The 12435-nt window shown below is 39.5% G+C and overlaps 1 protein-coding gene across 3 annotated transcripts in view; it reads left to right on the forward strand.

The window, feature by feature from the left end:
- LOC109054052 (nectin-2-like) overlaps positions 1-12435 on the forward strand; it is a 65109-nt gene that overhangs the window by 13373 nt on the left and 39301 nt on the right. For all 3 annotated transcript variants that reach the window (XM_042740560.1, XM_019071365.2, XM_042740561.1), the window contains exons 2-4: positions 10122-10231; positions 10391-10643; positions 11958-12254. In XM_042740560.1, the coding sequence (XP_042596494.1) occupies positions 10122-10231; positions 10391-10643; positions 11958-12254 (660 nt within the window). The remainder of the gene's footprint in view (positions 1-10121; positions 10232-10390; positions 10644-11957; positions 12255-12435) is intronic.

Here is a 12435-nt window from a genome sequence, read left to right on the forward strand (position 1 = left end):
GGAAATAACAGGGTGATGAGGGTGACTCCCAGCGTCCTGATCTTTTGTGGCTGATCATTCATAGATAAGCGGAGTTCCTTCACTGATCTTCTCTGGAATGTGTCAACCGCTGTGTTTGAGGAGAAGCAGATGATGATAACCTTCTGGTTTCCCATCATCTTGTCTTTTCTTTCCCAGGTTTTGTTATATATCTCTCCTTTAGGGGCTTGAAGTCTTTCAGGCACCTCATGTTTGAATCTAAAGCTAAACCATTTTGAATAGCGTGATCTAGTTAGTAAATGTGCCAATTTTTGTGGATCGCTTAAGAATCATTAAAGAAAGAATAATGATTCATTGATGAATCATTTTGGTATCCATCTGGTCTCTTTACCTTCTCTTTTCTCAGGTGCTAAATTTTAGCACTCTCATCTTTTCTCAACTCTTGCTCATCTCTTCAAAGTGTTAACTTTGATATCCATCTTGTTCTTTTCTTATCTGTCTTATTACTTCTCATACTATTCTCAAGTTGTTTCTTCTGTCCAGTGTTAAAGTGATAGCAGTTTCATTCTCATCTCTTTTCATCTCATGTTGTGTTCTCTTCTCATCTGTTTCTCCTTCTCATCTCATCTCCTTACTGTTTCTCTTCTCTCCTTTCTCAGGTGTTAAAATGATAACCGTCTCATCTCTGCTCTCCCAGGTGTTAAAGTCTCTTTCTGTCCTTTCTCCTGCAGATCCTGTCATTTCCAGAAGGTAATTAGTTAGACACCGCTGCTGGAGTGTGTGAGGGCATTTGTGTGCGCCTGTGTGCGTTTGTAATTAGCCGCGTCTCTGATGTGCGAGTGTATACGTGTGATGTGAAGAAAATCCAGGATGATCCATTCCTAATCAAAAGTGGTGGCAAATCTCTGCCGCCTCAGCCTAATCTCCTTCACATCCTTTAAAAGGAGATGCCGGCAGCCAGCTCATTTAACAGCTTAATACTCTATGTGTGTGTGTGTTTCCTTTAGCCCCTCTCGTACATGTCATATTTAGCTCTTTGATGATCTGCTTAATGTATATTGTGCCTCTGTTAAATTTTCCCAGAAGTCAACAACGCGGATGCATGTATTCATGTAATCAGCCCCTTGTTCTTTCCCTCTATTTTATTCTGGTTTATCCCCCCCCATTCCTCTCTCTCTTTCTCTCTCTGTCACCTTCTTTGAAGATCAGTGTAATTATAGAGAGCTAGTTTAATTAATGGGGGGTGTTAGATCTTGTGCGTGTGCTATCAGCAGATGTGTGGCAGGTAGTGACTGATCTCTTGATTGATTTCCTCTTTTATTGTTTGACTTTGACATGAAGCATACTGATAAAGTCAGAGGATTCACGTTTAATTTTCCATAAGACAGGCCTCTCTGTGCAAATATTATCAAGAGAAACATTATCGACATTTTTGAAACGGGGAATAATTTCTGTCGGTCATTGTGATGGAGTGGATGATTTGATAAAATAACGTTTTAACATCTCAGAAAAGTGTGGTGGATTTATCAATAATAATATAAGGTAAAAAATATCTGCGCAGGCAAAAAAAACTGACATCTCAGAGCATAATGGAATTTCTGTGGCTCATGAATGTTAATCCATTAAAAAGACCGGGTGAAGTGCTAAGATTACCTAGCAACGTCATTGTGAGCTAATTACTAGTTATGAATTCGCCATATAGTGATGTCATCTAAACCTCGTTTCAACGCTGCTACACCCAAGTGGTGAAATGCTTGGTTAATGTGTTCAGTGGAACGTGTCTCAGTAAATGTGGCGCTCTGTCCACACACACAGCTCACCCTACCTGCCTCCTCATTCTCCTCAGAAGGGCTGTTTTGTGTCTGTGTACTTTGCTAACAGTGGCCATTTAGCTCCTTTGAGCTGAGTGTTTACTGACTCTCAGTGTGTTTACAAATGCTTTAATGAAGGTACGTTTAGAAAGCGTGCTGTGAATGCGTCTGAGGGGGTCTGTGGACTGTGATCCGTGCTCCATACTCTAAACAGTCCTGGCTGACACTTTATAATACTTGAATTTATTGTGTTTACAAATATAACACTATTATGTGTGACGCACTACTTGTTAAAAGCAACAAGCAAGAATCTGACACACAACGTGATATTTTGTCAGTTGTTTGGTTTTGTTTCTATGGCGTTGTGCATTTGATGTGCGTGTGTTTTGATTGGCCGTCCACATTCAGTATGAACAGATTAATTTCTTGTCGCTGGAAACTTGTCACATCGTACCTGGAAAGGACATGGTGTAATACTGTGCATGTTTAAATAGTTCAGATTTCTAAATCACAAGATCTCAATTTCAGTTTGGTTTGAGTCCAGTTCTAATTAGACATGATTAGATTCTGATTCATTTGGGGCAGTATTTCAGTAATAATAGACATTTTTCACTCTACACTAAGTTGGAAAACTATTATTAGAATGTGTGGAATTATTATAAAATTATAAACTCATGACCACTTCAGTTAGAAATACTATGAGGCATTTAGATTTTTTTTATGTTTGTCACTTTCACCTTTTATGATTAGACAGAACAGAACTGACAGGAAGCGAAGTGGGAGAGAGATAGGGGGCGTGACCGGGAAAGGTCCTAGAGTCGGGATTCGAACTTGGGACGCCTGTAGGGCAATGGCACTGTATTTCAGCGCACTGCCCACAAGGCTATCGGCGAGTCTTTCTGAACAATTAATTTAATGTACTAGGTGTGCTCCGATTGATCGGAAACCGATCGCTATTGGCCGATAATGGCTTTGGGATGTCTCTAAAAAGGCCGTTCTCATAAACCGATCTCAAGCTGACAACGTGCCTGCTGTGAGGTTTGGCATGACATGCAGCGGCACACCTCAGTCTTTGTTCGCCGCCGGTAAAATAATTATAATGCAGAATGTGAGATACAATTCATATTTTTTCATTAAATAACTTATAAAGTAATTTAAATACATTATGTGAGACGTCATTTCACAAACTGCGTGAGTGAATCACCGCGCGCTCTCTCTGTCTTTCTCAAAATGCACAAATGGCTTCACATCACATCACTTCTGACTATAAGCGAGCTGCACAGTTGACACAGGAATTGTCACTTGCACAATCGAGGTAGTGTCGCATTGTCGCTAAAGTTTATAAATTGCTTTTTGTTTTCTTTTCTTTTTTTCTTGCCAGTGTTTAATCATTCAGCACTCACACATTCTCCTGGAGACCGTGCGCTCATGCACACTCGCAGTGCACACACATAACGGCAGGACCACACATGCTCCGTTTGCAGTGCGTATGCGGTGCAGATGTTTTCTGCAGTCATGTCAACGGATTAAAGCATTCACACTGCACACTGTTGCATCCGGCAGTGAGTTCAGCAGCGGTGCATCTGAAGCAGTGCAGAGATCGTTTCCGCTGCATGTGCTGAATTAAAGTGATAAAATTATTTTATCTCATATTTAATTTAGACTGAACTCTACATTAAATTTAGACTGAAATCTACATGAACTACTGAACTGGTATTGTATAATATGAATCTTGAAGGTTATTGTAAGGGATAACCAAGTTATGTGATTTATTTATTTATTTATTAACTTACTTGCTTACTGATGTTTCATTCATAAAACCTAACAAAAAAACTAAGTACAAGAGAGTAAGACAAAACAAAAGTCATTCTACCTCCTGGCAGGTCCTTGATCAGCTCTTCAGAGGATTGTTAGGTAAACACAAGCCTTCTGTGAGCTCGTATTGTACCCGATTGAAGCCTAGTATAATGTGATTGGCTGCGGTCTCTTAGTTATGGCTGGAGATTTTGCTATCTCCTTACTTTTACCCAGAAGCGACTACCCGAACGAGTTCCCTCCTTCTGGAAAATACAGGAATCCTATTACACACCACACACAGACGGAAACGAGTGCATTTGTATGTTAACAGAAGTAAAGAGAAACCAGAAGTGTTTAATTATCTGTTTGTTCAAAGGCTGGTCACGTGATCCTGTACATATCACTTACGTTTGCATTATGTACATGATGAGCACTGAAAGGAGGATGTTTATTAAGTACAAGTTATTTATGACTTTTAGATGCAAAACATCTACTTTGAATGTGGTTTGGGCTAAGAGCAAATGTGTTTTGTAAGCTTGCTAGATTTTTAATATCAATACTATTGAATAATATAGAAATAGAGTGCTTCAGATGTCATTAAAAAGCTCTTCTGGGACATTTTATCCCCACTAAGAAAGCAAAAACTGTTTTTTCACACACAGTTTTCCAGATTAGTCCTCAGATTACCTCTTAGCTCTTTGTGTGTGTGTGTTTGTTGAAACATTCTGTGTGGTCCGTGTGTCAAGGATTTTTTTGTGAGCGCAAACAAACAGCAATCATTCATCTCCTTATCTCGGCTCATCTGATTGGTCACCTCTGGTCAGTAACATTCAAGATATACTGATGATTAATGGCTGTTACAAGCACAGGATATGTGCAAGTAAAAGCTCTACGTGTCCAGCAAAACGAGGAATGACTGTAGCGATGCACAAACTGTCACACTCCTAATCAACAACGAGAAGCCCATGGTTTATTTGATTGAAACACTCTCTTTCAGTCCTTGCAAAAAACATCTTGTTATTCTTGTCTCTCTCTGTCTTGTTCGTAAGTGGCAGATGAATAATTTAGCCTGTAGGATGGAAGTCCCTTCGCCCTGGTCATGTGTCACTCCTCTCAATCTGTGTGTGTGTGTTGCACGTGTTTGAACAAAGAGGCAAATATTTGATGATTTGTGCTTCATTTCAAGCCGCACATGGCCCTCGTTCTTTCTCAGGCCTCATTAGCTCATAATTATGAGTGTGTGTGTGTGTGTGTGTGTGTGTGTGTGTGTGTGTGTGTGTGTCTGGTAAAAGTGAATGGAGTTGTGTGACAACTGCTCTTTTTCCTCTGTGTGTGTGTGTGTGTGTGTGTGTGTGTGTGTGTTTGGTATCATTTGAGCTCTTTATCACACATGCTTGATGCAAAAATATCTGGTCAAAATGATAACACGCCATTGAAATGTTTAGATGCTGATTCTGAAGGGCATCTGTTTCAGACACATATGTGGCTGTGTACGAATTCCCGTATTTGCGTACTAGTCAATGGTGGATGTATTTCTTTAAACTTTGACATATGCTAAAAATAATTGACCTTGGTGTTAGCAATTTACAAGCACAATTTAAAAGTATAATTGACCCAAAAATTAAAATCGTCTTATCATTTACTTATTATCATGTTGTTCAAAAAATGCATGACTTTCTTCTTTGGAGCATAATACATACAATGGAAGCAAATGTAATCTGTTTGGTTACCAACGTTCTTCAGAATATCTTCTTTTGTGTCTAACAGTCATAGATTTTGAATCACATGAGGGTGATGCATGATGCATTACTCACCCTGACATTATCATGTCGTTCCAAACCCGTAAGACCTTTGTTCATCTTCGGAACACAAATTAAGATATTTTTGATGGAATCTGAGAGCTCTCTAACCCTCCATAGACAGCAAGGATATTACCACGATCAACGCGCAGAAACGTAGCAAGGAAATCTATAAAACAGTCCATGTGACATCAGGGGTTTAACAGTAATTTTACAAAGCTAAGAGAATACTTTTTGTGCACAAAGAAAACAATAATAACATAGTTTATTCAACATAATTTATGCTGAATAAATTTATGCACGAGCTGTCTACTGAATGTAAACAATGCTGATTACGTTCAAAAATATCTTAATTTGTGTTCTGAAGGTGAAAGAAGAACTTACAGATTTGGAATGACATGAAGGTGAGTAATTAATGACAGAATTTTCATTTTTGGAGGAGCTAACTCTTTAAATAATAATAAAAAAAATGGTTTGAATTCAACCTGGATCTTTGTGCCAAGGTTCCTCTCATTCCCAGATTTTCAGTCTCTGTTCTACTGTCTCTATCAATAAAAAGTGGCAAAAAGTCCTCAAAAACAGAAGGTACAGTTTCACACTTGGAGACATCTGCGTATGCACATAAATAAACATGTTTACTGTACGCGCAAACACACGCACGTCCGCGCTCCCCACGGACCTCCTCCAGCTGTTCATCTCCGTCTGTTCCCCACCCCTTAGTCTTTATTCCTCTCTCTGCTCACATCAGCTGTGTCATGAATGATTCTCATTCACCTACTGGACATCTCCATTTTCCTGCTTACCACGCACTTACTCCGAATATGTGTGAGTGTGAGTGATAATAAGCTCTGCGGATAGAACCTGTATGCTCCGTCATCTGTCCTTGCAATATAAAATGAAGGTCTACACACACACACACACACACACACACACACACACACACACACACACACACACACACACACACACACACACACACACACACACACACACACACACACACACACACTCAATTGGTAGTCACAGCGCGTCGTCTCCCATCTAAACTCTCATTCTGGGCACTCGTCTGTCACCGTCCGCACTGGACTAAACCGTTTTTCTCCCAGAATGGAAGGATGAGGAGCGGAAGCATGGCCAGATTTAAGACAGCGGTGTTCCTTGTGTGTGTGTGACATGATGATGGGTGACAGGCCTCTGAATGGTGGTCTGTGATTTACATAAACACCCTCTGAGTGTGTGTGTGTGTGTGTGTGTGTGGCATGTCACCTGCAGGCGGCAAGCACTGAGAAACACGTTTGACACACAGTCTCTGTCTCTCATTCCGTTTTACAAGCTGCTTTGGACCTTAATCAATGGAGCTATTGTTTTTTGTTTCATATTAATGAAAACGAAGTTGATGTATAGACAAACACTCTTTTTATTGGGTGGTTGATCATTCAGCTCAGGTGCTTTCAAAAGAAGAACCCTGAATACAACAGTCCTCTTGAGTTGGGATACCCTTCCTAAATTTAGTAAATGGAAAAAAAAATATTATTATTATTATTATTATTATTGTTTTAATTTCAACATTTATTTCTTTTTTTTATTTTGAATTTTTTAAACTTTTTTATTTTACTGTATTTATATTGTTATACTTATTTATTTTTTTCTTTTACATTAAAATATTTCATTGTATTTTTTACATGTAATTTTTTTCTTTACATATATTATTTAAAAGTATATATACTGTATATATCTTATTTTTTATAGTTTTCTCTGAACTTTTCCTCTAAACCCATTTCAGATGGTTGAGAAAAAAACCTCTAGGATGTAAAAAACTAAATGTGGCAATGGATCTGAAGATCACCTATGCAGTATATATACTGTATAATACAAGGGACTGTACGTCTATCCCTTTATAATCTTTTGCTTTTTCATTTGCGAGAAAAATGCCATCTACGCTGACTGAGGTGGTTTTTATCTCTCCTGTGCTTTCAGTTTATTATTAAATCACTCTATCTTCTGCCCCTTCCCTCCTTTCCATTTACACACCGCGCTGCTGTATGTTGAGGTGAGAAGTGTATGTGTTTAGCGTTCTGATGGACTGCTGACTCGCTCTACACATCGGTGTAATGACCTATCCTCACTCTCCATCCAGAGAGAGATGGAGAGAGGGAGATTTTCAATAACAGGGCTCAGCGGTGCTAAACGCAGGCTCAGAAGTAATCGCCTTGGTGGGCGCATGCACACACACGCACCCCCTTGGCTCTGAGCACCTGCGAGAGACGGAAAGAGACACAGGGGGATCCAAAACACCACTATTGGAAAAAAAATGCTTCCCCTTTTTTTCTAATTAAAAGTATAGTTTTATTAATACAAATGTATTTTTTATATTAATGATATTTTCCGCATCACAATTTGGGTGAAAAGGAATGTCTAGTATTTAGTTTGTACTTCCACACTTATTTTAAAGCTGTGTGAAATCCAACGAAATCTTCGACGAAAGAAGACAAAGAGTCACATTATCAGTATTACAAATTGATTTGCGACCTAGACATTTTGAATCCCATATTTTCAATTTGGACTTTTGAACACCACTGTCTGTTCCTGATACAACTAATAAGGAAACAATTCAGAGTTCCCATAAATCTTGTTTACTTTTTCAAGCTTCCTCTTGCTTCCTTTTTCTTTCCCTCTAAACGTCACAGTTTTGATGAGGCGGTGTTTTCTCGTTCGTGAGTTTCAGTCTTTTCAGCTGGTTTGCAGACAAACTGGTCAAACTAGTTTTATACCTACATACTGTATGCTCTCAGGAAAAAAGGTGACATTGGGGCGTTACCCTTTGAAAAAGGTACAACTTTGTATTTTATTTACCCCTAAAAAGAGAAAATAAGTACACTGAGCATACATATTAGTATCTAAAGTGTACATATCATTACCTAAATGGTACATATTAGTACGATTTTAAATAGGGCTGCACGATAAATTGAAATGGAATCAAGATCACGAGTCGACAGAAGCTGCGATTGTCATGTGTATCTTTCAGTGAAGCAAGGTTTTGTGATCAGCAATAAATCTCCATCCAAAGGCCAGAGGGCCCTCTCGTGCTGAATATCCAAATACGCCTTGCAGAAGAAACCCAGGAAATGCCTATAGTGGTAGCTGGATAAACAAAAGATTTAACTGTTTATTGATTCAACGTGACTAATAAACACACTATTATGAGAGTATATGGTTTATCTGAGTTATTATTATTATTATTATTATTATTATAATTTTCATTAAAAATAATGTAAAATATATATTTATAATGCAATGCCTTTATCACTGCTTAGAATACTATGAAATATGTTGCATGCCTTATTCTGTGTAAGAAAGCCACATCATCTCACAGAAGGATTTATTTCAAACACTCAACTGGCGTTGTGGTATCTTGACATGCTTTCAGATGGAGCAGCATTAACTACACAGAGCTGTAGTTCACTGGCAAGTTACACACACACACAAAAAAATCTCAGGCGATTTAATTGCGCGATTATGAAATCGCTTTGTTCGCTCGAACAATTTCTTCGACTTCATAATCGTGCAATTAAATTGGCTGAGAATTTTTTTTTTTTTTTTTGCATAACTTGTCAGTTGTCAGTGAACTACGGCTCTGTGTAGTAAATGCTGCTCCATCTGAAAGCACGTGATGATGATGATTTACTGCTGATTACAGAACCGGCTTTACTAACAAAATGAGCATGACAATCGCATTGATTAACGAAATTTTGCATGCTAAAACGTTGATTGTTGGTTGTCAGTAGTGTATCAATGTTTGAAGCTCACAGCTCACATTGAATTCACATAATCAACCCGATGTGAAATCTGCACAAATCTGACGCAAATTTGTGATTGCACAGAAATTTTTTTTTTAAGCTTTATTTATGGGCTTTTTATTCCTTTATTATTCAGATGGACTGTCGAGAAAGAAAGGAAAGCACTGGGTAGAGAGAGGGGAGTGGGAGCTGCATAGGACCTCCAGACAGTAATGAAATTCGGGTCGCCGTGAGCACAGTTGCATTGTATATGTCGGTGCACTAATCACGAGGCTATCGGTGCCAATGATTGGATAGATTCTTCCTGAAATGAGCTGGCAAAAATTCAGTAAAAACAGTAAATGTGGCCGCACCTTTATGCATTAGATTTGCAACTTTTATAAGGATATAGTAGAGAGAAGACAGGAAATGATGGGGAGAATAGAATCAGAAAATGTTGCGAGTCAGATTCAAACTTGCAGGTCCGCATAAGCACCAATGCTCTGACATATACAGTGCTCCCATGATACTTAACTGTGTTTTGTGTGCAGTTTTCACTTCTTTACCACTTTAAATCCCCACTGATGTGCACACACACATACACACGTGCACTCGTTGAATGTGTTCTGTCAGGATGGTGCTGGATGATGAATGCTTTGTGGTGAGAGCGAGCTGAATGTTTTTTTTTTTTCATAGACACTTTTACACACGCTTGCACACACACATTCACATTTAGATTCGCACCCTCACAACCCGGCTGAGATCAGAAACATTGGCCTACTTGCTGTTTTTTTGTAACCTCATTTATCATTTCTTATTTTGCCATCCCTGAACTCCTAGACTGCTGCTGGATTTCTCTCTGTTGTGTTCAGCGAGGTGGTCGCGGGTCACCTGAATTTATCCAGACAGAAGTGAAGGTTGTTTCCTGTTCTCATGGCCTTTTCTCGTTTTCTTTCCAGGAATGTTGGCTCAGCGTGTGAAGGTGGAGCCAGAAGTTGTGTCATATCCTGGTCAGACAGTGACACTGCGATGCCAGTTTCTGAACCCAGGCGCAACCCAGCTCACTCAGGTCTAAAATCAACTGTTTCCTGCCAACCCAATGAACAAGAGTTTGTAGAAAGAACTTGTTCACTGGGGTCATAGCAAGAACTTTCTGAAAGCATTTGATTTGCTGGAAGTGTTGGTCATCATCCGAATTGATTTTGGATTTGTTTTCTTTGCCATGCAGGTGTCATGGATCTTTGAACGGACTGACACGGAGCGAACCAACATTGCAGTTTTCCATCCAACCTTTGGAGTAAATTACCCAACAAAATCCCCTCTAGCAGGACGTGTCAGATTTATGTCAGATCCGCCCACTTTGGACAACCCATCCATTCAGATCAGCAATGTGAAGATGACCGATGAGGGCCGATATATCTGTGAATATGCCACTTACCCCTCTGGAAACGAACAGGGCGTCTCTTCTCTGGTCATGCTGGGTGAGTATGAGTTTGTGCAAAGTCCATATCAAGGAAAGTCCGTTCACTCGGCCGCTTTATTTGCAACGCCTCCGGGCAGCTTAAACAAGACCAAGTCCTATATAAATGAATGGGAGAATCCTGAAATCTCAAAAACTGCTCGCTGAACTCGCGATTAAATTACATATTTCAAATCAGCAACAAAATCTGAAATGAACAGCCCCATAAATGTTGTTTCTTATGCTCAAATAGCATTTAAAAAGCTTATTTTTCAGGCTAGACCAGCCAATGCACATGCGTAGTTCCAACGCAATTATGACTGTGCATGTGCATCGGCTGGTCCAGCCTCAGGTTTCTATGGGAACCGGAGCTTCTAACGGCCGCTGCAGTGACACAATGACTTTACCAATAAACTATCAGATCTTTCAAATAAAAAGCATAAATAAAACCACATATTTAACACTACAGTTTCTCACATCACAAAGCAAACAAACAAAACAACATCTTAATCCTATAGTCTATAAAAAAGCCATTTTAAAAATTAAAATCAGTGGGAAAATTTAGTTTTTTACAAGATTAATTGAAATATGTAAATTTTTCTAATAAAATACAGGAAAATAGGAAAGGAAAATAGCTGTTTTAAATCTAAAAATTGTGGATAAATCAACAAAATCAGGAGGAGAATTAGGCATTTTTATATCTGATTATTTGCAGTACTAATTGACACATTATTTTAAATAAAATACTGGGACAAATGGCTATTTTTACAATCAAATAATCAAAATGTAAAAATATAATTGACAACTTTAAAAAAATAATAATAGTTTGTAGGGGACTGAAATGACAAGTGACAGCTTGGATCAATTCTGAAAATATTTGTCAGTTGCAGTCTGTTTTAAAGAATATGTGTGTACTTTGACTCACGCTCACGTCTGTGTCCGTTTGCGGGGCTTAAAGGGGATTTATAAATGGTATTGTCAGATCAATTGTGCTGCTGTTAATGTGTGTGAAATGTGGCAGTAACCTTGGCCGGGCTCTCGCTCGCTTGCCCCCTCCCTCCTCTCTCTCCCTGCTATTGATCTGCCTGCTTATCATGCTGAGAGGCCGTCGCTTCCCTGTCGTTCCCCGTCTCCCCTGCTTTTCTCCTTTCCCTCTCTTTGATGTCTTTCTCAGAGCGAAACATGAGTACAATGTGAGCGCTGTGCTAGCGTGTGGCAGGACAAGCCGAGCTGTGATCTTCCCGTCTCCACTTCCTCCCCTCCTCCTCTCATCTTCCCTTACCCTCCTTCACATTATAGCATCAAATAAAGGTCAGACTCTCTCTCTTTCCCACAGCTAAACCCAAGAACACAGCTACAACTGTCAAAGTTAGCGCCAGCACAACCCCAGTCATCGTGGCAAGATGTGAATCATCCAATGGCCGTCCAGCAGCGACCATTTCTTGGTCCACACCGCTTAAAGGAAACGTGACGCCGCCGAACACAACGGACAATGCGAATAATACGGTCAGCGTCCAGAGTGCCTACATGCTGGCTCCACAACCATCGGATAATGGCAAAGACATCAGCTGCATGGTGTCACACCGTACCATGCCCCTACCTGAGACCTTCCCGATGAAACTTGTTGTTGAATGTAAGAATTTAACCAGACCATTAAATACACCAGAAACTATTGATCCAAATGCTGTTATGATTAGCATTTCCTGTTGCTATAGCTGAGAATTGCTTTAGTGAGTCATGTCTCTATTGGTCCTGGCCGGTAATGTGTCTACACAATATACCAGACATTAGTAACAGCCATCAAGCAAATTACC

This window comes from Cyprinus carpio, chromosome B16, assembly GCF_018340385.1.
Source record: "Cyprinus carpio isolate SPL01 chromosome B16, ASM1834038v1, whole genome shotgun sequence".
Classification (NCBI taxonomy): domain Eukaryota; kingdom Metazoa; phylum Chordata; class Actinopteri; order Cypriniformes; family Cyprinidae; genus Cyprinus; species Cyprinus carpio.